A 26,122-nucleotide genomic window follows, 5' to 3' on the forward strand; every position below is an offset into this window, starting at 1 on the left:
TTCAGTGAAGGTCCAGATGGGCGACACCAGTTGGGGGCTGTCCCTTCACAGTCACTAGTCAATCAGTGCTGCCAGTGTCAGACCGTGCAGGGACACATTTCCAACTGGTAAAAACCATCTGGACCTTCACTGCAAACTGCTAGTAAGGCCTCATCCAGACGACTGTCCGCGCGCCGTCCGTCCTTTCCTGTTCAGCACGTCCCGCACTGTTGGAGAAATGCTTATTCTTGTCCACAACACAGACAAGAGTAGGACACGTTCTATCTTTTGTGCGGAGCCACGTAACGGACATACAGATGCGGACAGCAAACGGTGTTCTGTCTGCGTCTTTTGCGGCTGAATAGAAATGAATGGGATACAAAATGCAGTCGTGTGCATGAAGCCTAATTCATTGATAACTTCTAGCAGGAATAATAAAGGAATGGAACATCACAGAGTCAAAAGAATACATGCTCCCGAATTAAATCGGGAATAGTGTTAAGTCCACAAAGTCGGTTCGCTGCGAAGCCAAACCTCCTTGTGCTTCGCGGCAGCGAATCGATTTTCCCTGAATGGCAGTAAAAAATAAAAAGATTATACTTACATCATCCATTTGATCGCTATTAGCTGGCCGCCACCATCTTGATTGAAGATCTCGCATGAAATCCCGTGCGCGGTGACGTATGACGTCACTACACTGGCCGACATGATGACGCCATCACAGGCAACGCGAGATTTTGCGCTAGATCTTTAATCAAGATGGTGGTAGCTGGCCCGTCGTGATCAAATGGATGAGGTAAGTATAAATAAAAAAAATATATTTTTATTTCACATTGTGTTATTACTGTCAGATGCCGCGATCAGCTATGAACGCGGTATCTGAGGGGTACAATGACGGGGAGAGGCACAATCCACTTTGTGTGCAGCTGAATCGAATTTTCAAATACTTTGCTCATCACTAATAGGGAATGAAGTTATTACCACAGACATGTCCTCTTTAAGTATATGAAGATTACCTGCAGAATATAGGCTGGCTTTGGCTAGTAATACGGTTTGGACTAAGCACAGTATCCAATGGCATTTCTGCAGGTCCAGTAGCTTCATGGACCAACACAGAGGTCCGTTATTTGGTAACATGCATATCTACATTCATAGAAGGCAAAATGGCACAAATGGAACAATCTGCATACATGGATCCAGATTGGCAAACATGAGACCGTCACTGAGAATTTACCATTTGTCATACACATATGATGTAAGTGCTTTTACCTTTGCAGCTCCGTGAGGTGATGCACCTTTATCCAGGAGTAACAACGCCACTTTCTGGTTATCGTAGTGTGCCGCAACATGCAGTGGCGTTAAACCGCTCTGAAGACATGCAGAAACAATCAAGATCACACAATGTGTCAATTAGGAAATCGGTGGCAAGTATCATACTTAGGGCTCACTCAGACGACCATTTGAACGGGTACAGACTAGAGATGAGAGAATTTCATGCTTCGTGTGGTGGTAAAAGTAGAATTGCGTTAGGGATTCCGTTACCACGGACCGTAACGCAATTCTATGATGGCATGTATAGGCATTCTGTTATTCATTCCGTAATAATAGAAGTCTATGGGCTGCAAAACGGATCCGTCCCGTTTCCGTTGCGCAGGGGAGTCCTCTCCTACATAACGGAAACGGGACGGATCCGTTATGCAGCCTATAGACTTCTATTATGATGGAATGAATATCGGAATGGCTCTAAAGGCATTCCGTTATGCATTCCGTCATAGAATTGCGTTTACACCAAACGAAGCGTGAACGAATTTCATAACATGAAATTATCTCATCTCTAGTACAGACCCATTCATTTCAATGGGGCCGCAAAAGATGTGGACAGCACACTGTGTGCTGTTCGCATCCGTTGTTCCTTTCCGCGGCCCTGCAGAAATCGCAGACAAGAATAGTCATTTTCTATATAGTGCCAGCCATGTGCCAGCCGCAAAACACTTACGGTTGTGTGAATTTAGCCTTATTCTGCCCAACTGGAGGCAATGAAATGTGAGTCATTTCTGTATGTTAGTGGCTAACAAATCACAGTAGTATTTATAGGGTTAGAAAAGTATCAATATAATGTATCACAGAGAAAAATGACCTTTCACATAAAACATAACTTTTACTATCATTGGTTAAAATATTACCCCATCTATATATAATCTTAAGCTATGTCAGATGATTAGACAAAGCCTTGCTTAGGATGTATCCAGGATAGTACAATCCGATATAGAAAATTGCGGCAACTTACAGTTTGATGACTGTGGACCTGGCCAGACGGTGAACGAGAGGTGAAGTCTGGGCCGGGGGGGGTGGGAATCCCTAATGTGTCCCTCAATGTACCCCTGCCGAAAGGGGCAACCCCACCTCTCGGTGGCTAAGCCCTCACTGTCGCCTACCTTTACCCTGCCTGTAGAGATTGAAGATGTTCGTCCCTTCTTAGCACCTTACTATACCAGGAGGTCTGTGATATAATTACCATATCATTTTTGCCCTAGAATATCAGATGGGCAATTACCCAGAGTGAAGTCTGCAACAATTGATTCTTTATCTAGCAACTATCCGAATTGAAGTGTGCCAAAATTTGATTATTTATCTTCGGTCCCCTGATGAACCAGTTTTTACGGATACTGGGGAAACACGTCGGGACAAGCTGCTAAGAAGGGACGAACCTTCAATCTCTACAGGCAGGGTAAAAGTAGGCGACAGTGAGGGCTTAGCCACCGAGAGGGGCGGGTGCTCCGTCTGTAGGCAGGGGTACATTGAGGGACACATTAGGGATTCCCACCCCCCCCGGCCCAGACTTCACCTCTCGTTTACCGTCTGGCCAGGTCCACAGTCATCAAACTGTAAATTGCCGCAATTTTCTATATCGGATTGTACTATCCTGGATACACCCTAAGTAAGGCTTTATCTAATCATCTGACATAGCTTAAGATTATATATAGATGGGTTAATATTTTAACCAATGATAGTAAAAGTTATGTTTTATGTGAAAGGTGATTTTTCTCTGTCATACATGTTAGTGGCTAGCCATAAAATCACTTAATAGGGATATTACGTAACCTAGTTTAGAGGGAAAGTAAGTCTTTGTACACCCTAAATGGTCTCTCTGGGAGGAAAGGAAAACTAGTGAAAAACAATGTTGGATTACACAAACCAAGGCCCGTAGTGCCGGGAAATGCCAACACGCATGACTTATATTAGGTCTTCTGCATTCCAGCATTCAGCAAGTCTTTGGGGGGAGATTTATCTAAACTGGCTAAGGCTATGTTCACACCATCGTTGTGAATCCGGTAGCCTGATCCGACGAGCTGTTCCTGTCACAAATGGCAGCTGTCAGCTGGATAAAAACCACTGCATTCAGCGGCATGTATGCAGGAAAAGCCGCTGGACCACAGAAAGATCCCATTATAGTCGACAAGGAGCCAGCGGGACACTGTCCTATCCGGCAATGCCAGATATGGTGAGCTCCGGTAGCCTGATCCTCAGCCGGATCAGGCCACCGGAATTCAAACATAATCGTGAATTAGGCTTAGTTGCCCATAGCAACCAATCAGATTCTACCTTTCATTATCCAAAGGAGCTCTGAAAAATAAAAGGTGGATTCTGATTGGTTGCTATGGGCTACTAAGCCAGATCTACTTTACAGCAGTTTTAATAAATCTCCCCCTTTGTTTCTATTCTATAGGAATATATAGTTATGTAGTAATTTAGTTAAAGCCGAACTATTTCTAACTGCTTGTTTGGGGTGAGATGGTTCAAGTACTACTAAGTTAGTACTATGGAGTCAGCATGGTAGAACTTGCAGGATAACAGGCCGAACTGGATGGACAAATATCTTTTTTTGGCCTTATATACTATGTTAATATGTTATGATAATTCTGAACATGTTTGGTTTGTGTTCTCTATTCAAATATTGGTCTAAAATTGCATTAACCTAGTTAGGGCTCCTGCACATGGTACAAATCTGTGTGCTGAAAATCAGGAAGAAATCTGCACCAAAACCACACAAAAATGCACATAAACTATTTATTGTGGTTTTGGTGTGTTTTCTGTGTGTTTTTTTATGCAGTTTTTGGTGTGGATTTCCATTTGGATTTTCTGTTTGTTATCAACCCATTTGAAGTCTATGGTGGTACAGAAGGTGCAGAATCACACAAACAATTGACATAATGTAGATTTTAAAATCTGCACAACAGGTCAATTTCCGTGCAGAAGAAAAAAGTAAAGTGTACAGGAGATTTGTGAAATCTCCTTCACTTTCCTGGCACTGTGTTAGGGCTTGTTCACATGACCGTGTCGTGTTTTGCGGTCCGCAAATTGTGGATCCGCGAAACACAGGTGCCGTCCGTGTGCCTTCCGCAATTTGTGGAATGGAACAGACGGCCCATTATAGAAATCCTTATTCTTGTCCACAAAACGGACAAGAATAGGACATGACTTATAATTTTTGCGGGGCCACGGAATGGAGCAATGGATGCGGACAGCACATGGAGTGCTGTTCGCATCTTTTGCGGCCCCATTAAAGTGAATGGGTCCGCACCCGAGCCGAAAAAAAAAAAAAAGGATACGGAACCAAACCACGGTTGTGTGAACGAGCCCTTACACTGTGTTTTTCCTGCATGGAAATATTCGTAGAAAAACTGAATGCAATCCGCATCATGTACTGGTAGCCTTAGGGTGCTTTCACATGTCAGTCTGAAGAGCTGTTTAAAGCTAAAACTAGGAGTGGATTCAAGAAAGAGAATCCAGTCCACTTCTGACATTGGCTTTAAAAACTGCATGAAAATGCATCAAAGCAGAAAATAGGAAGCCACCCTTACTCTCCAGAATGTTAACAAGTATGAAACTAGAATTGGGCAAGTCCACCAAAAGCACCAGATGGAACCAGCTAAGGCTACTTTCACACTTGCGGCAGAGAGATCCGGCAGGCAGTTCCGTCGCCGGAACTGCCTGCCGGATCAGGCAAAATGTATGCTAACTGATGGCATTAGTAAGACTGATCAGGATCCTGATCAGTCTTAAAAATGCCTGATCAGTCGAAAAAATGCATTGAAATGCCGGATCCGTCTTTCCGGTGTCATCCGGCAAAAACGGATCCGGCATTTATTTTTTCACCTTTTTTTCAGTCTGCGCATGCGCATACCGGAATGACGGATCCGGCATTCCGGTATTCTGAATGCCGGATCCGGCACTAATACATTCCTATGGGAAAAAATGCCTGATCCGGCGTTCAGGCAAGTCTTCAGTTTTTTTAGCCGGAGATAAAACCGTAGCATGCTACGGTTTTCTCTTTTGCCTGATCAGTCAAAACGACTGAACTGAAGACATCCTGATGCAAACTGAACGGATTAGGGCTCTTTCACACCTGCGTTATTGTCTTCCGGCATAGAGTTCCGTCGTCGGGACTCTATGCCGGAAGAATACTGATCAGGATTATCCTAATGCATTCTGAATGGAGTGAAATCCGTTCAGGATGCATCAGGATGTCTTCAGTTCCGGAACGGAACGTTTTTTGGCCGGAGAAAATACCGCAGCATGCTGCGCTTTTTGCTCCGGCCAAAAATCCTGAAGACTTGCCGCAAGGCCGGATCCGGGATCAATGCCCATTGAAAGGCATTGATCCGGATCCGGCTTTAAGCTAAACGTCGTTTCGGCGCATTGCCGGAGCCGACATTTAGCTTTTTCAGAGTGGTTACCATGGCTGCCGGGACGCTAAAGTCCTGACAGCCATGGTAAGTGTAGCGGGGAGCAGGGGAGCAGCATACTTACCGTCCGTGCGGCTCCCCGGGCGCTCCAGAGTGACGTCAGGGCGCCCCAAGCGCATGGATCACGTGATCACATGGATCACGTCATCCATGCGCATGGGGCGCTCTGACGTCACTCTGGAGCGCCCCGGGAGCCGCACGGACGGTAAGTATACCGCTCCCCCGCTCCCCGCTCCTACTATGGCAACCAGGACTTTAATAGCGTCCTGGGTGCCATAGTAACACTGAACGCATTTGGAAGACGGTTCCGTCTTCAAATGCTTTCAGTACACTTGCGTTGTTACGGATCCGGCAGGCACCTCCGGCAACGGAAGTGCATGCCGGATCCCAACAACGCAAGTGTGAAAGAGGCCTTACTCTCCATTCAGAATGCATGGAGATATGCCTGATCAGTTCTTTTCCGGTATAGAGCCCCTGTGACGGAACTCTATGCCGGAAAAGAACAACGCAAGTGTGAAAGTAGCCTAAGAGTTTCCTCAAAAGTCCATCTGAAGCTGCATATAGGCCAGGTCATTTGCTGGTGAGGGTCTATATCACTTTTTAGGTCATTCACAAAAAATCAAGCAATTTTTAGTAAGATATAAAGTAGTTTGTAGGTTACATACAAAGTTTTCAAGTCGAAAAAAGGCATACAGCCATCTAGATTGAGCTGTTATCCTACAAAGTTGATACAGAGGAAAGCAAAAAGAAAATCCTCACAAGGTAGAAGTCAATTTTCCTCATTCTAGGGAAAAAAATTCCTTCCAGACCTGGCAATCAGGATATTGTGGCATATCTGAACTGTGGGCCTACGATGTCATTCCATCATACACAAGGAAGGACTGTATGGCACCAGTTGTATGGTAATTATTTTGCTTTATTACAGGAGGTCTCCAAGTCCAACCCCACTCAGAAGATCCCAAAGAAGTCACCATGAAATGCAATCTAAGGGCAGCATGTTATAGAGCAGAAGGAGCTGAGCAGATTGATTTGATTGTTTTATAGGAAAAGATTCAGTATTCTACTTGATTGATTTAAATCTCTGCACTTTCAATGCCTTGGAGTCCAGTGGGAGGTCCTATGAGTGACTGGTAGCCTTACTTGAATGAACAGGCAGAGACAGCTGTTAGTCACTAACTAGGACTGCCCACATGACTATTAAGCCCAAAAGGGTTTACACAACTAAGGCCTCGTTCACATTTCCTAGTCCGTTTGACATCCATGAAAAAATCAGTCTGTGTTTCATCCATTAAGATGTCTTTGAAGGGTCCATGTTTGGTCCATGCGATCGTTTTTGCCCTACTTGTGTCGCCCATATTCCACAGACAATGCACAGCTGAAAATTAAAGGGGTTGTCCAAGTTAAATTTATTGATGACCTATCCTCAGGTCCGACACCCGGCACCCCCGCCGATCAGCTGTTTGAAAAGAAGGCACGCGCCGTGCCAGCGCTGCCTCCCCTTCACTGTTTACCTTCTAGCCGTTGCATCTGCAGCGGTGAGCAGGTGTAATTACACCCAAGCCGTCCCATTTATTTCAATGGTACGGATCGCTTCTATACACTTGGACAACCCCTTTAATTTCAAGAGCATTTCCTAGCAACGATCCATGGAACACAGAAGAAACACACATGCTATCCGTGTTGTGTCCATGTTTTTTCATGGACCCATAGACTATAATGGGCATGTTTGGTCCACATCATGGACCAAAGTAGTGTATGCCTCCATGCTCCTTCTACTCTACAACATGCTGCCTGCAGATTAGACTGACAGGTTTGCTTAGACTGACAGCGTTCCTTCCTGGCAATCGCCTGCTAGCTAGCGGAAGAGACTGCTGCTATTATATACAGCGATCTCCTCCTCAGTATGGGGGCGAGTGATCGCTAATGCCATCGCTCGTCCCCATACTCAATCATTGTTTTCCGGCAGCAGAGGGCTAATTACACAGCATGATCTGCCGCCAGCAATCGATTATTTTTAAACATGTTGAAAGACTCCAATTACTTGATGAACAAGCGTTTGCTCGTTCATCGGGTAATTCACGGCAGTATTACACTGCCGGATCATCGCTAACGAGCGTTCATACAAACGCTTATTATCAATGATCTTAGCGATTATCTGAAGGTGAAATAGGGTCTTAACTAATAGATGATGATAGATAATGTTTACATTTGTAACTTTTCATTCTTTTGTTTTTTTGGATGTTTTGACTATTTTAATCGCTATACATCTGAATTAAGCCTCATTCATATGTCAGTGTTTGGTCAGTGATTTCCATCAGTGATTGTGAGCCAAAACCAGGATTGGAGCCTCCACAGACATGAGGTATAAGGGAAAGATCTTCATCTGTTCTGTGTTTAGAGCCACACCTGGTTTTGGCTCACAATCACTGAAGGAAATCACTGACCAAACACTGATGTGTGAATGAGGCATAAGCAATAGAAACTAGGCCTGCACTTACCTTTCCGGCTGCATCTGGGGATGCATTTTTCTCCAGAAGCAGCTTGGCTACTTCAATCTTTCCGTACTTTGCAGCAACATGTAGTGGGGTAAATCCTTTCTGTAAATAGACATTTTACAAGTGGTCAAACAGGTTCTGCTTCTTTGTTCCCATATGTCTCCTTTTGTTCCACTGAACTTTTCCATTGTGTATTCACTTAGGCCTCTTTCACACTTGCGTTGTCCGGATCCGGCATGTACTCCACTTGCCGGAATTACACTCCGGATCCGGAAAAACGCAAGTGTACTGAAAGCATTTGAAGACGGAACCGTCTTCAAAATGCTTTCAGTGTTACTATGGCACCCAGGACGCTATTAAAGTCCTGGTTGCCATAGTAGGAGCGGGGAACGGGGGAGTGGTATACTTACAGTCCGTGCGGCTCCACGGGCGCTCCAGAATGACGTCAGAGCGCCCCATGCGCATGGATGACGTGTCCAATGCGATCACATGATCCATGCGCTTGGGGCGCCCTGACGTCACTCTGGAGCGCCTGGGGAGCCGCACGAACGGTAAGTATGCTGCTCTCCCGCTCCCCGCTCCACTTTACCATGGCTGCCAGGACTTTAGCGTCCCGGCAGCCATGGTAACCATTCAGAAAAAGCTAAATGTCGGCTCCGGCAATGCGCCGAAACGACGTTTAGCTTAAGGCCGGATCCGGATCAATGCCTTTCAATGGGCATTAATTCCGGATCCGGCATTGCGGCAAGTGTTCCGGATTTTTGGCCGGAGCAAAAAGCGCAGCATGCTGCGGTATTTTCTCCGGCCAAAAAACGTTCCGTTCCGGAACTGAAGACATCCTGATGCATCCTGAACGGATTTCACTCCATTCAGAATGCATTAGGATAATCCTGATCAGGATTCTTCCGGCATAGAGCCCCGACGACGGAACTCTATGCCGGAAGACAAGAATGCAGGTGTGAAAGAGCCCTAACAGAAATACAGATAATTTGGTCCTAGCAGTGATCTACAATGTAAACCACTGGAACCTTGACGCAATTGCCAGGATACATAATACCAACATAATATGAAGCGATACACTAAAACAGGAATCAAAATCTACCAAAATGAATACTGGATAAATATCAGTCATAACACAACCAGGAATAAAGAAAGCTGCATTAACAGATAAATGAATGGGGCAGGATTATCTGACTGGTCAGAAGAAAAATTTGCATGTGCAAATGTGCTGCTATGTATTTGTGGAAGAACATAAGTTACATAACCGCTTACCTGTGGACAGGGGTGGATTTGGCATTTGTGGCACCGCCAAAGTTATATCTGATGGTCCCCATCGCACTGCCCCGTTACACCGCTAAGCTGTGCCCCATCAACCAGCTAAGCTCCACCCCATCAGCCCGCTAAGCCCCACACTCTGATTAGCCTGGGCACTTCTACTACTGCTCTACAGCTGGGAAGGATCTTGAGGGCTCCTGTGCATCTGAAGTGGCTGCAGAGGTGTTATGTCCTCCCCTTTAGTGTTTTTTTCAACCGCTTGTGGCTAGTAGAGGGCCCCCCTGATGTCTGGGGCCCCAAGCATTTGATGCTTTGCCTGGTGGTGAATGCCACTACTCCCTGTGGACCAGGTACTATAAACCTACTACCTGCATCCTTAAAGGTACTCAGAGAAGTGTCATATATTTTATATTCATGCATAGTCCATGAACATTTTTGTGGCCTGACAGCACCCAGTAGCGTCCCCTAGGCAAATGTTATTTTCAAATTACTTCTCAGACAATTCTTTAAAATAGTGCAATCTAGAGCAACTAATGGAGTATGACATAATGTAAGACTTTCATACGGGTCTTTTAACTTACCTTTGTGACTATTGCATAGGTAGCCCCATGTTCTAGTAGCACAGAAGCTACATCATCATGCCCTTCCCTGGCAGTCAGGTGCAGTGGAGTGTAACCAGAGGTGGTGGAAGCATCTGGGCTCGCCCCTTGCTTGAGTAACTGCTGAACTATGTCTGCTTTCCCTAGACGAGCTGCTATGTGCAGTGGTGTTTGGTCATCCTGAGAACACAAACAGACAAACTTTTTCAACATTTTGGGGAATAACCTGGAATGGTGTGCACTGCATTCATAAAGTGAAGACTAGACTTGAAGGATATAGGAAACAGAGGGGGAGCAGCTGTGAGTTACCTCGAGAAAGTGTTCCTTCTGATGGGAAACCACTTACATTACAAAAATGTGTAATTTGGCTGGTTCATTTCCCACATATGGCTATGCCAATCATGCAAACTTAAAGGGTTTCCATGACTAATGTAAAAAATGAAATTTAGACATCTACTACATGACCATCTCTTTCTAACAAAGCTAGAACCAGCCCTGTACCTCACATGGATCCAGAGACCTCCCCATCCATTACTCTGCTAGATTTATATCAAGCTGACAGCTCAGGGGGAGTGTCTTCTCTGCTGCAGCTCAGGGGGCGTGTCCATGCTCTACCTATCACAGCTCAGGAGGAGTGTCTTTTCTGCTGCAGCTAGGGGGGCGTGTCCATGCTCTCCCTATCACAGCTCAGGAGGCAGTTGAAGGATGAAACTGAGAATGTGTGACCATCTCAGTGAGCAGGACAAAGAAATAATAATAAAAGAAAAAAGCAGGTGGCGCTATACAGATACATTTTATTGAATAATTCAGTGGCTATGTTTTTAATTAATAATAATTTAGGCTGGCTCACAGTATTTTTGCATATATAAAATTTATTAACTCATTAAAAATTAGATAAAACTTAATTTAGTGTCCACATTTCAGTATACATGTAAGTATAGATATAAATAAAGTGCGGAGCTCACGCACAAACCTATACGACTGGAGTACTCCAAATAAATAAGCAATTAAATAAGACCTTTTGGCTAACAGTGTTGTCGTCTCACTGCAAGATTCATTCAGTTAATCAACTCAAATGTATATATGTTATGTGCTGGTTTTACCAGTTGTTGGAACCAGAGAGGTTCTAGCGATGTCCTTTCTGTGGTCTCTGGTGAACGGAGCTCTGCATCTAAAGTCCCGTTTGCTGCTGATTATTACACCGCCTCCGACTGCTGGTAGTTCACTCGCTCCTTTTGCGGAGTGAGCTCTTGCCCCGTTCTGCGTAGCGTCCCACGTGACCAACTAGATTGTAATACGTTGGCTGATGACGTAGTCGTTTGGGTTTGTCGGGATGGCGGAAGCTGGTACAGCGGAGTTCGCTCAGTATATAGTTTTTGCTTAGCAGAGTTCTTTTGCTATTTTCGATGTACCAATATAGGTTAGTCCACCTTGACGATAGTTTGCAGCTGAGACCACTTAAAGTTGATATCGGACTTGCTCCAATAAATAAGAAAAAGTCCTTTTGTTGCAGGATTTATAAAACCGCACCGATAGCCAGGTCTAATTCACCCTAGACGCGTTTCGGAACGAAGTTCCTTCCTCAGTAGATAAATGTGAAATGCTGAATGGAGACCTGCTTGTTATGCCTTTATATACCCTTTTGGGTTTAGTGCAATATATGGTCCGGATTCTGGATCGTGCGGTCCCATGTTAATTATAGGCCCCACGGTTCAGGTCTGGCCCCTAGATGTAATAGCACTTCAGGTATATACATAATAAATGATGCATAATACACAATGGTACATAATGTTAAAAACTGTCAGTATTGAATTAAACAAATAAAGATTAAAATTAAAATTACAATAAATTAAAATAAAAATAAAATCGAATCATAAATACATAGATTTATATACCGTATTCAAGGACTGTCGAAAATGCTGGAATTTGACGGAGGGGGGAGGATGCAGAGGGGGTCAGTGCGCTGCTAAACAGCCCGGCACTGACTCCCCATGTAAACCATCCCATCTCCCCTACAGGAAGCCAAAAATTTCTATCTCCGAGTTCAGACCCAGGGGCATCAAGGATCCAAACTCAAAAATTTTCTTGGACTCCTGTCTGGACATTTTAGACACAAAATCTCCACCTCTCCAGTCATGTTTGACCGATTGTATGGCCAGAAATTTCATCTTGCTGGGATCGCCTGCATGGTATAGTTTAAAATGCTTGGATAGGGGATGTGTTTCAGATTGTTTTTTAATGTTATTAATATGCTCTGCAATTCTAGTTTTGAAGACCCTTTTTGTACGTCCAATGTACTGCTTTGGGCATGGGCATTGGATAATATATATGACTGCTTTACTGTTACATGACAAGATTTCTTTGATTTCCCACTTAAAATTATTCGAAGTTGATGTTATCTCCTTTATATTTCTATCAAAGTGCGTTTGTCTACAGTTGTGGCAACAACCACATCTGAAGAAGCCTTTCAGGTTAGACCATGGGGTAATCATTGATTTTGTTTGATTCTTTCTTATTGTGGGGGCTACTTGGAGACCCAAGTTAGGTGCACGGGTATAGAATATTGGGGGATGAGTCGGGAGTTTGGAACCTAAAATGTTATCATCCTTTAGTAGATGCCAATGTTTGTAGACAATATTATTCACCATCTTGTAATCTTTATTATATGGTAAAATTATTTTGGCTGTTATGTCCTCTTCTTGGGTGACACTAAGTACTTCCTTTGGTTTAAAGAAAGATGCTCTATCTAATTGTCTTACCCTTTGTATTGAATTCTCCAATAGCACTTTGTGATACTCTTTCATCAGAAATTGTGTTTTCATGTGTTGTGCCTCAACCGCAAATTGATCTTGTTCTGTGCAGTTTCTTTTTAAACGCCTAAATTGGCTAAAAGGGACATTGAGGGGCGACCTTGGAAGGTGGCAACTTGAATTCAGGATAAAGCTATTTTTGGCTACATCTTTTTGATATGTACTACAGGTGAAGGTTTTACGTTTCTTTTCGATACGTAAATCTAGAAACTCTACTGTGTGTGGATCGATATTGGCTGTAAATTTCAAATTTAGCGTATTATCATTGATGTCGTTTATAAATTGCAACAAAGTTGCATGGGATCCCCTCCAGACTAGCAGAATATCATCAATGTAGCGCCGCCATAGGACCAGGTCCGCCCCAAGTTTTGGGGTGATGATATCTTGTTCCCATGCTGCCATGAATAAATTGGCATAACTTGGGGCGAACCTGGTACCCATGGCGATGCCAGTGATCTGTAGATAATAATTGGACTCAAATTGAAAATAATTGTGGCTAAGCACAAAATCGATCCCATCCAGTATGAATTAAAGTTGTTCCGTTTCTAGATTACCTTTCAGAGACAGAATTTTTGATACTGCTTGTATACCCTGATTGTGATTGATGCTTGTATACAGAGAAATCACGTCCAGTGTAGCAAGCATCCAGTTTGGATGGCAGTACATATTTTCCAACAGTTTGACTACTGTTGAGGTATCCCCAAGATACGAGGGAATGTCTCTGACATAGGGCTGTAAAAACCTATCTAAGTACTGAGATAGGTTAGATGTTAATGACCCTATGCCAGAGACAATCGGTCTTCCAGGAGGGTTAACCGAATCCTTGTGTATCTTGGGGATACAATAAAATATGGGTAATCTCTTCTGTGTACCCAAAATGAAATTGCATTCTGTCTCGTTCAGGATACCTGTTTCTTTTGCTCTATTACACACTAATGATAATTGTCTGGAATATGGGACTAAAGGGTCCTCACATAGTTGTGTATAGGTTGTGATATCTGATAATTGTCTCAGACATTCCTTATTGTACATTTCGGTGTCTAGGATCACAATCGCCCCTCCTTTGTCGGCTGGGCGTATTGTGATCTCAAGATCTTTCTGTAGTTCCTTTATCGCCTGTATTTCTTGTTGGGAGAGATTTGTGTTTCCCTTGTGTTTGGGATTCAGTTTTCTTATATCGGCCTCTACTGCCCCTCTGAATGTAGCCATCTCATTAACCCCTCTCCCCCCTCCGTCAAATTCCAGCATTTTCGACAGTCCTTGAATATATGAATCTATGTATTTATGATTCGATTTTATTTTTATTTTTATTTTATTTTATTGTAATTTTAATTTTAATCTTTATTTGTTTAATTCAATACTGACAGTTTTTAACATTATGTACCATTGTGTATTATGCATCATTTATTATGTATATACCTGAAGTGCTATTACATCTAGGGGCCAGACCTGAACCGTGCGGCCTATAATTAACATGGGACCGCACGATCCAGAATCCGGACCATATATTGCACTAAACCCAAAAGGGTATATAAAGGCATAACAAGCAGGTCTCCATTCAGCATTTCACATTTATCTACTGAGGAAGGAACTTCGTTCCAAAACGCGTCTAGTGTGAATTAGACCTGGCTATCGGTGCAGTTTTATAAATCCTGCAAGAAAAGGACTTTTTCTTATTTATTGGAGCAAGTCCGATATCAACTTTAAGTGGTCTCAGCTGCAAACTATCGTCAAGGTGGACTAACCTATATTGGTACATCGAAAATAGCAAAAGAACTCTGCTAAGCAAAAACTATATACTGAGCGAACTCCGCTGTACCAGCTTCCGCCATCCCGACAAACCCAAACGACTACGTCATCAGCCAACGTATTACCATCTAGTTGGTCACGTGGGACGCTACACAGAACGGGGCAAGAGCTCACTCCGCAAAAGGAGAGAGTGAACTACCAGCAGTTGGAAGCGGTGTAATAATCAGCAGCAAACGGGACTTTGGATGCAGAGCTCCGTTCACCAGAGACCACAGAAAGGACATCGCTAGAACCTCTCTGGTTCCAACAACTGGTAAAACCAGCACATAACATATATACATTTGAGTTGATTAACTGAATGAATCTTGCAGTGAGACGACAACACTGTTAGCCAAAAGGTCTTATTTAATTGCTTATTTATTTGGAGTACTCTAGTCGTATAGGTTTGTGCGTGAGCTCCGCACTTTATTTATATCTATACTTACATGTATGCTGAAATGTGGACACTAAATTAAGTTTTATCTAATTTTTAATGAGTTAATAAATTTTATATATGCAAAAATACTGTGAGCCAGCCTAAATTATTATTGATTTATTCGTTTCTGTTTCAGCTGGTAACTGAAAGGCTGGGCTCCAGTAGTATGCTGGTGGAGCTTTTCTAAATATTTATCATTATGTTTTAAATTACTTGCAATTGCAAAAGTATTCAGATCCAGGTGGTGGTTTGAATACTGTAGAATAATTTTTGTGGGACAAGCCCTTTAAGGACTGCTTTCTAGTATGCAAAACTTCCCCCTGAGTAGTCCAGGAGAAAACATTGAATTAAAGATATAATGTTAGCCTTAACCACTAAACCACCCTAACCCTAAAAGAGATATCAAATATTAGCTCACAAACATTTAAGAGCAAAAAAATCTCAATATTAAAGCTGTTGGCCGGAAACAGCCAAGTGGATTGACGCGCTACTCCTTCCATGGGTCTCATTGTAGTGAACGGGAGCTATGCAAACAACATAGCAGAACAAGCTGGGAGTTACGGAAGCAGCTTAGCTACCCAGCTCTTATTCACCAAAATGGGAGTTACGGAAACAGAGGAGCTCCGGCCTGCCCAGCTGCTTACATAAGCCCAGCTATCTAGAGTCGGAGCTTACTCCTGTGACAACCTATACATATATATATATATATAGATGAAAAACGGACAGCACTCCAGATAAAAGTTGATGGTGTTTATTCACCCATGTGGATGGCAATGTTTCAGCTCATACAAGAGCCTTTGTCGCTTGACAAAGGCTCTTGTATGAGCTGAAACGTTGCCATCCACATGGGTGAATAAACACCATCAACTTTTATCTGGAGTGCTGTCCGTTTTTCATCTATTTATGACGGGGTAAGCTGCTACATCCCTGGACATAGCACCCTTTCTGTGTTGTTTCTCCGGTGCCGCCATTGTTTTTCTTTTTTTATATATATATATATATATATATATATTTTTTTTTATATATATATATATATATTTGTAACCCTGTGAAGTTACACCAGCTGCGTTATCTGAAATGCCCAGTAGATGGACTCAGTATGCTGTTAATAAGACATTGAGCATTGATCACATGACTGGCTGAAAGGAGTCACATGGTCAGTGACATCATCGCAGGTCCTAAAACGACGCTGGCTGCACAGCTCTAAGGAGGAAGGTCCTGGAAAAGTTTCTAGAAGCTACGACTTGCTCAGCCAGAGAGAGGACATGGGTCTGGCATTGAGAGACTGCAGCACAGAGATAGAACCTTGCTGAGAGAGCTTGCTTCACCCAAGATCACACCTGCTGAGAGAGGGACCGCTGGCAAAGACAAGCACTGAGTCCAGACGTCTGGTGAATCCAGTGTAAGGAGATTGCTGCGGACTGGCCTGGTAAATGGTGTTGTGAGGGTAAGTCAAACCTCTCCCTGTATCACCACAGGGCACCTGTCTCCTCACCACAATAAAGACTCTGAGGTCCAGTGACGGACATTACACAGCTCAGGCTGCTTCAGTGACCCTGCGGAGCAAGAGCTTATAAGGGCCCCAACTCTCCTATGTGCACCAACGGCCATTAGGGCGAAGATAGGGGGTGGGACGCAGGTGTGCTGGTGGGTGGGTGAGGAAGAATCCACATTACTCTGTTATTTGTGTTACGCTATTGTATTTTCCTATGTATGTTAGTTCATTTTGTTACGCACTATATAAAGTTAATTCCAGTTAGGCTGTGTCAGTCTCATTTGCACCAAGTATGTTCCCAGTGGAGCCTCACATCCCTACCCCGGATGCTCCACTGGGTGAAGGCACTGCCGCAGACATGTACCCCAACTCCCAGATAGCGGAGGCTCAGGATACGCCTGTCAGGCATAGTGAGTTAACTAGGGTTAGGGACCCCATAGACACTAGGGGGCGCCCCCAAAACCCCGTTACATATGGAGGCACTGCTGAGATGAATTGGGGTACAACCAGTGAGAATAGATTAAATCCTCAGGCCACTCCCTCCTTTGCAAAAGAGTGGGCCCAGCAAAGAAATGTACCATTGCAGCAAGCTGTGATGTTATGCAGAGTCCCATCCTGCTGTGAGATGAATCACGTCATCTTGTGTATAGAACTTCGATTGGGAATAGGAATGGCGACCGTCAGAGATATCCTGCAGGATTCTGAAGGCCAAACTTACATGTTAATATATTGTCATACGGACTTGGGAGACCATGAGATGCCTATCAACATTCATTTATATGGAGCCCCGGATGAAGGATGCTCTTTAGTGTACGCTCTCCTTGATAAGATAGAAAGGGTCTCGCTGCAACAACCTTTTAAATTAGAACAGAGAGATTATGTCACAGAAAATTATTCTAAGCTCCTGACTCCCATCTCCGGAAAGGCCGGAGCCATTCCTAAACAAGCTGCCCATCCTCCTAGAGAACAGGGGATGATTACTCCTAAAGCAGAATTTCATCCATCTACAGCATTACTGAAACCAGACAACCCTGAAGTCCGCACCCCGCCTACAGGAGGTAGTGATGTATCGGACATACTCCAGAAACTCTCAGAAGCCATAGTGACGGCAAACCACACCCATAGTTACCGCAAACTAAAGGTGTTTTCTGGGAATCAGCCTGTTCCTTCAGGAGAAGAGCCTTTTGAGGTCTGGAAGGATAATGCTATGCAGTTGTTGGAGGAATGGTCTTGTACGGATACCATAAAGAAACAGCGGTTGGTGGAGAGTCTTCGTTTTCCCGCTACAGACATGATAAGACTGTACAAGGGAGTAAATGGGCAAGCTACTGTGCACGACTATCTACAAGTTTTGCAGGATGCTTATGGGAAATCAGAAGATTTGGATGATCTGCTGGTTAAGTTCCTAGCCACTAAGCAGAAGGAGCATGAAAAAGCCACTGACTATATCAACCGGTTACAGCTATCGCTTGGAAAGTTATTCTATAAAGGAGACTCAAATGACCAGGTCTTACAAGCGAAGGAAGACCCGGCCTACATATGGTTTATCTGTAGGAGCCAAGATTGGGCCTAAATCTTTGATACACGTGCAAGTAGAAGGAATTCAGGCTTCAGCATTGCTAGATACAGGTTCTCAAGTCACCATTATCTACCGAGACTTCTATGAACGTCATTTGAAACACATTCCTATGGAACCTGCAGGAGAGTTTCAGCTATGGGGCGTTGGTTCTCAAGATCAACCTGTGGAGGGATGCATAAAAGTGACCATAACTATTCCCCAGTTAAACACTGGGATAATATGTCCTATGGAGCTGGAAGCTTTAATATGCCCTGCAGCCAGGAAAGTGTGTGCCCCAATAATATTGGGCACTAATGCAAAGATGGTACAGGATGTATTCAAGGCCTATCTGACAGAAGTGGGAGATGTCTCCTTAGACCGACTGATGGAGGTCAGCCCTGTCCTAGGGAAAGAGTGTAGACGACTAGCCCTTGAAACAAAACCAGGGTCGTGCCACTATTCAGGAACAGAACCTGCATTTGTGAAGCCTGGTGAGACCAAAACCTTACGAGCCATAGCCTCAATGCACCATGAAATGTTGGGGGGAACTGGACAATACCTTATTGAGTCTCTGCCTGAAGAGGATCAGAAGAAGGGGTGGACTCTCATACCTGAGGTAAAAGATTGGCGGAAAAGGTGGTGTCGGAGCTTTCCTGTGATGGTACAGAATTTAACCCCCACGGAAATCCGGATTGATCGTCATCAGAAGATTGGTGTGATACACCTTTTAGATCAAGTTTCGTCCATCATGTCTGTGAGTGCAGAACAGAAGGATCATGTGAAAGCACCTTTAGATTTTGATCTAGAAGATTCTCCTCTACCACAGGAGTGGAAAGACAACCTTCGTTCAAAACTGGTCACCCGAGAGGGAGTGTTTTCCAGAGCAGAGATGGACGTGGGGTGTTCTAAGAGTGCCACCCATACTATAAGACTTGCTGATTCTACTCCTTTCAGAGAAAGGTCAAGAAGAATACCCCCTCGAGATGTGGAAGATGTCCGGGACATACTCCAGCAGATGGAAGGAGCAGGCATCATCACAGAGTCTCGGAGCCCCTATGCCTCACCTATTGTGGTAGTGAGAAAAAAGAATGGTTCAGTTCGGCTATGTGTGGACTACCGTACTTTGAACAAGAGGACTGTGCCAGATCAGTACACTTTGCCCCGGATAAAGGATCTTCTGAACGCCCTATCTGGCAGCCAGTGGTTCAGTGTGCTTGACTTGAGGTCTGGATATTATCAGGTACCCATGAAGAAGGAGGATCAGGAAAAAACAGCTTTCATCTGCCCTTTGGGGTTCTTCCAGTTTACCAGAATGCCACAGGGAGTCACAGGAGCTCCTGCTACTTTTCAGAGGCTGATGGAGAAAACTGTGGGGGATATGAATCCCAAAGAGTGTCTAGTGTATCTAGATGACCTAATTGTTTTCGGGAAGACACCAGAGGAGCATGAACAAAGATTGCTAAAGGTGTTGGATCAACTTCAAGCTGAAGGCCTGAAGCTATCAGTGGACAAATGCCGATTTGCCCAGAACTCTGTCACTTATGTGGGGCATATAGTCTCCGCTGAAGGAGTAGCCACAGATCCTGCTAAAATTGAAGCAGTGTTGAATTGGCCAAGACCAGATAACATCAGTGAGTTGCGGTCCTTTCTCGGATTCTGTGGTTACTACCGAAGGTTTGTGAAAGACTACTCAAAGATTGCTCGAGAGTTACATGACCTACTGAAGATTACCTCTGACGTAACGGGTGCTGAGGCACCATCTCCTAAAGACCCCTTTGGAGAGAAATGGACTTCAGGATGTGAAGATGCCTTTCTGACATTGAAGAAGAGACTTACAGAAGCTCCTGTTTTAGCCTATGCAGACCCTGAGAAACCATATATCCTCCATGTGGATGCCAGTATGGAAGGTCTAGGGGGTGTACTGCACCAAAGTTATCCAGAAGGATTGAGGCCGGTGGCTTACATAAGTAGAAGTCTTACAGGTGCAGAGAAGAACTATCCAGTCCATAAATTGGAATTTCTGGCACTCAAGTGGGCCATCGTGGATAAGCTACATGACTATTTGTATGGAGCAACATTCGAAGTAAGGACTGACAACAATCCACTTACCTACATTCAGACTACAGCTAAGCTGGATGCCACAGGACATAGGTGGTTGGCTGCCTTGTCAAGCTACAGTTTCAGCCTGAAGTATAAGCCTGGGCCCAAGAATGTCAGCGCAGATGCCCTGTCCCGCAGACCTAGACTCCCTCCTCACCAAGAAGAAGAGGAGTGGGAAGAGATCCCTGGGCCGGGGGTAGGAGCCTTTTGTCAGATGTATGTGGTGGCCGAGAGACAAGAAGAGTTTGCCGAGCTAAGGGGGATAGACTCCATTAGCCACTCTCCAGAAGCCGTGCCTGAGGTGTTCCATGCTCCAGTCATGCTTCAACAGTGGTCCAGTATAACCACAGAAGACAAGAAGAAGGCTCAAGCGCGGGACTGGTATATTGGGATAGTTATCAGAGCAATAAAGACTAAGAATCCTAAATTGCTGACTTCTCTACCTGTGAGTCAAAGAGAATTATACCGAAGAGAATGGAGCCGACTACATCTTGAAGATGGAGTACTCTATAGGGTCGTGAAGTATCATGATCACCCTGACAGAAAACAATTGGTACTACCCCACAGATACCGTGGCATGGTCCTGAGAGCTCTCCACGATCAACATGGGCATCTCGGGGTGGACAAGACCTATGGCCTAGTACAAGATCGGTTCTATTGGCCTCGCATGAGGGAACATGTCGAGCAACATGTAAAGACATGCAGGAGGTGTATCCAGAGGAAGACCCTGCCTGTGAGAGCTGCCCCTATGGGTCATCTGAAAAGTACGGGACCCATGGATCTTGTGTGCATGGACTATCTCGGCATTGAGAGCGATACAGCGGGAATTGGAAATGTGCTGGTGGTAACGGACCATTTCACCAGATATGCTCAAGCCTTCCCCACTAAAGATCAAAAAGCTGTGACTGTAGCCAAAGTCCTTTGGCAGAAGTATTTTATTCACTATGGACTACCCAATCGGATACACTCTGATCAAGGTAGAGACTTTGAGAGTAAGTTGATCAAGGAGCTGTTGGACATGTTGCAGGTGCAGAAGTCCAGAACCACACCTTATCATCCGGAGGGTGATGCACAGCCAGAACGGTTCAATAGGACCCTCCTAGATATGCTAGGGACTCTCAAGCAAGTCGAGAAGCGGTCTTGGAGTAAACATGTGGAAGCCATGGTCCACGCATACAACTGTACAAGGCATGAATCTACAGGGTTCTCACCCTATTTCCTAATGTTCGGAAGAGAAGCTCGATTACCGGTAGATGTCCGTTTGGGAGTGTCTCCTGATGGAACAGATTCAACTTCACACTTTCAATATGTGAGGAACCTCAAACAAAACCTTCATCGGGCCTATGAGTTGGCCACCCAAGCTGCAGCAAAAATGGAAGAACGGAACAAAAGAAGGTATGATTCTAAGGTGAGATATCGGGAGATTCAAGCAGGGGATAAAGTTCTTCTCCGGAATCTAGGTGTGCCTGGAAAACACAAACTGGCTGACAGATGGAAAGATACCCTGTTTGAGGTTGTGTCCAAACTGGAAGGACTGCCAGTGTACAACATTAGGGGCCCGGAGGGCCGAATAAAGGCTTGGCATAGAAACCATCTGCTTCCAGTTGTGTATGCTGATGAAGAGGAAGAGAGTAGTGAAGAACTGGAGGAAAACCCAGCAGAGAGTCCTGGAAATGGGGCAGAGGAGACCCCGGGAACTCCCAGTGCAGAGGATCAGTGGTGGTCATCACCCGCAGAAGAAACACAGCAATTGCCTCCTTTAACTCCGGTGGTTCCACAAAGTCCCGGAACCTCTCCTGGGTCACAAAGTTCTCCAAGGTTGAATCCAGAAAGTCCATGTTTTGTGCCTGGAACTTCCCTTAGAGACTCTACTTCGAAGGCAGGAGTCGAAGTTCCACAGTTGATGTCCCAAGATCCTCTCCCACAGCGAGAACTGAGACACAGTACCAGAGTGCGGCAACCCCCTAGGGCCTTAGTTTATGATAATATAGGAGAGCCCAGTTATGCCCCGCTGACACAAGCAGCATCTAAAATGGCCACTTTCCTACATGCACTAGCTGAAGTGGTAAATGTTAGTGACTCTTTACCCTAAATAAATAGCTAGCTAGGATATTACTGTGCCAACTGTACTGTATGTATGCTAAACATTTTTCTGTTGAATTTTTGTTAAGCCCCCTGGCTCGGACTTGCCAGTGGAAGGCAAGTATTTTTCAAGGGAGAGCATGTAACCCTGTGAAGTTACACCGGCTGCGTTATCTGAAATGCCCAGTAGATGGACTCAGTATGCTGTTAATAAGACATTGAGCATTGATCACATGACTGGCTGAAAGGAGTCACATGGTCAGTGACATCATCGCAGGTCCTAAAATGACGTGGGCTGCACAGCTCTAAGGAGGAAGGTCCTGGAAAAGTTTCTAGAAGCTACGATTTGCTCAGCCAGAGAGAGGACATGGGTCTGGCATTGAGAGACTGCAGCACAGAGATAGAACCTGGCGGAGAGAACTTACTTCACCCAAGATCACACCTGCTGAGAGAGGGACCGCTGGCAAAGACAAGCACTGAGTCCAGACGTCTGGTGAATCCAGTGAGAGGAGATTGCTGCTGACTGGCCTGGTAAATGGTGTTGTGAGGGTAAGTCAAACCTCTCCCTGTATCACCACAGGGCACCTGTCTCCTCACCACAATAAAGACTCTGAGGTCCAGTGACGGACATTACACAGCTCAGGCTGCTTCAGTGACCCTGCGGAGCAAGAGCTTATAAGGGCCCCAACTCTCCTATGTGCACCAACGGCCACTAGGGCGAAGATAAGGGGGTGGGACGCAGGTGTGCTGGTGGGTGGGTGAGGAAAGATCCACATTACATTGTGATCTGTGTTACTCTATTGTATTTTCCTATGTATGTTGGTTCATTTTGTTACGCACTATATAAAGTAAATTCCAGTTAGGCTGTGTCAGTCTCATTTGCACCAAGTATGTTCCCAGTGGAGCCTCACATCCCTACCCCGGATGCTCCACTGGGGGGAGGCACTGCCGCAGACATGTACCCCAACTCCCAGATAGCGGAGGCTCAGGATCCGCCTGTCAGGCATAGTGAGTTAACTAGGGTTAGGGACCTCATAGACACTAGGGGGCGCCCCCAAAACCCCTTTACATATTTATATACCATCCAGCAGAGATTTTTTCGCTAAGCCACTCTAGGGGTATTACTAATGCCTTGCCCACCATGTGTGATGTAGTACAATAGTACTTAAAATGTGAGGAGCACATGATGGGTGAGGCTCAGCTCAGAGTGGTGAGACGCACGGTCCTCGCCAGGTATAGAGATGAAAAGGTTCTCATAATCTCTTCTTATCTACTGTATGTACATCTTTACAGACTTGTACTAAGGCTTACTACAAGCATCTAAAGAAACATATAAGAAGAAATTTATGAGAAGGCTCTGTGTGCACCTGTGTAACATATTTAAGAGCTTCCACACTGCCAACTCAATAAAAAGAAGGGTGCCCCCCTAATTGCGATCTATCCAAGAAAGATGTGCTGTGTGGCTCACAAGTCTCCAGGTGGTGGAGACAGGAGCCAGAACTGTAAGTTCACTGCCAGTATAACTGGTCTGTGTAAAAACCGCATCATTATACCACATGTAATACACCAGCAGCAAAACCACTGTGGCATTTATTTGTTGCTGATGAGGAAGTATCATTTGCTACACTGTAGTATTTGGCCTACTACTGGGTAGGCATCTTGTCCTGCACTGTAGTATTTGTTTTGTGCTGCTAGGGGTAATATGGAGACTATGTGGTGGTATTTGGTGCTGTGCAGCAGAATGTGCTTACTGGTGAGGCTCTGGCATGACCATGGATTTGCTGGAGTACACAAAGTTTGAGAAGCCCTGATGTAGAACATGTAGAAAGTTATAAAAGTCAGTATAACTTGGTGGGATGGTGGAGAGAGTTTTTCAGTCTATTTCTTAAGAGCTATCTTTAAAAAAAATTATGCCTTAGGACAACCTATTACAGAAATAAATTAGAAATAATAATATGTAAAACCAATACAGCTTACCTTTGCTTTAGCTTCTACCTGAGCTCCATTTTGCAAAAGGTATCGGACAACTTCAGACTGACCGGCTCTGGCAGCCATATGGAGTGCCGTTTCCCCCCTCTAGAACATTTAAGGAAAAAAGCAAAAAAGCCAGTTATCACTACAACCAACTAACATTAGAGAGGACCTTAAAGGGGTTTTCTGAGACTTTACAATCTGATCGTGGGGGTCCAACACCCGGGACCCCCGCTGATCAGCTGTTTGGGAAGGCAGCAGCACTTTCAGTAGCGCCACAGCCTTCACTCAGCTTTCGCTAGCCAGTGATGACACGTTCTTCGGTCATATGGCCTAGGAGCAGCTCAGCCCCATGGAAGTGAATGGGACTGAGCGCAATAACAAGCACAGCCACTATACAGTGTACGGCGCTGTGCTTCGTGAGCATGGAGAAGGCCATGGTGGTTACAGGAGCGCCAATGCCTTCTCAAACAGCTGATCGATGGGGTCCCAGGTGTCCGACCCCCATCGATCAGATACTGATGACCTATCCAGAGTCTTGGAAAAACCTTGCAACATACTTGAATTCCACATGCAATGACAATTCTGGGACATATTTTCTTATGGCTCTACGTTGTCGTACTATTTCTCTATTATTCCTACTAAACGTTTATAAATTAATTGCCAGCTGTGTCACCCCCCCCCCACACACACACACTCCTGCGCAATCTGCTACTGATTGGATAGTATCAGAGTGTGCAAGGATATACCCCCAACTGGTAACACGCACTTGACAATTCATTCAAAAAATTATATTTGAAATAATAGATAATAGAGAAAACATGCTCCAGAATTACCATAATTTAATGGGAATACAATTATGTACTAAAACAGACATCTCTGGAGTGGTGACGGGTCTTGTGTAAAATTTACAGATTTGATTATAAAAGAACATCCCATTGAACAATATTAATGTGGCAGCATTCTCTACCAATTTCTAATTGTTTTGGATGCATTACTGATGTATTAAGTTACTTGATTTTCAATATGGTAAACCGCTGCAGATATGGGTTTACTCCAACCAAATACAGTAAATGTAGCACATGTAGATAATACTACACATGGAAAATATACTGTGCGGTAGAATATATGAGGTGTATTGTAGGCTAGGTAATGCTTCTCTTGGTTTCTGGGAAAAATATAAGCAAATTAGCATGTGTAGCATCTGGCGATATGAGAAATGCTCAGCTTTCTTTTCCTTTTTGTCAGAAAAGGTCATTTGAATATCTTTATTAGAAACCCTAAGATATACAAATGACCTTTCCAGCAGAAGTAAGATATGCTAATTTGCATATACTTTTTCTAGAAACCAAGAGCAGCCTTGCTTGCCCTACAATACGCCTTGTACCTACTAGGCTCTCTCCAAATTGAGAAAGAGTACCCACAAAACAATGCATATTTATTCTCTGATTCTTATCAGAAAATATATGAGCCCTAGGAGACCAGAGACCAAATTTCAGGATAATTGAAGCATATTTGATTTGGACCCAAAACTTATTTCAAGAAGTTCCCTCATCTCTAGTTCAAACCTGAGCAACGGCATCAGTAAGGTGAGTATGAATTCATCTGCAATTTTATAAAATACCATACAAAAGGCCAGTGACGTCACATTAAACAGTGACATGGCCTAGGCGCAACTCAGTCCCATTCAAATAAATAGGGCTATGCGGCAATACCAAGCACAGCCACTATCCAATGTATGGCACTGTGCTTAGTAAGGTACGAGGAGGCCGCTGAGCTCACCTGAG

General features: G+C 44.4%; 1 protein-coding gene across 8 annotated transcripts in view; it reads right to left on the reverse strand.

Moving 5' to 3' along the window:
• Positions 1-26,122, reverse strand: part of ANK3 (ankyrin 3) — a 753,651-nt gene that overhangs the window by 158,621 nt on the left and 568,908 nt on the right. For 6 of the 8 annotated variants that reach the window (XM_040437293.1, XM_040437297.1, XM_040437299.1 and 3 more), the window contains 4 exons: positions 24,342-24,440; positions 10,078-10,275; positions 8,225-8,323; positions 1,249-1,347 (listed from right to left, as the gene is read on the reverse strand). In XM_040437293.1, the coding sequence (XP_040293227.1) occupies positions 1,249-1,347; positions 8,225-8,323; positions 10,078-10,275; positions 24,342-24,440 (495 nt within the window). The remainder of the gene's footprint in view (positions 1-1,248; positions 1,348-8,224; positions 8,324-10,077; positions 10,276-24,341; positions 24,441-26,122) is intronic. The other 2 variants (XM_040437301.1, XM_040437300.1) reach the window with 1 other exon arrangement.

The sequence above is a fragment of the Bufo bufo genome, chromosome 6 (assembly GCF_905171765.1).
Source record: "Bufo bufo chromosome 6, aBufBuf1.1, whole genome shotgun sequence".
NCBI lineage: Eukaryota > Metazoa > Chordata > Amphibia > Anura > Bufonidae > Bufo > Bufo bufo.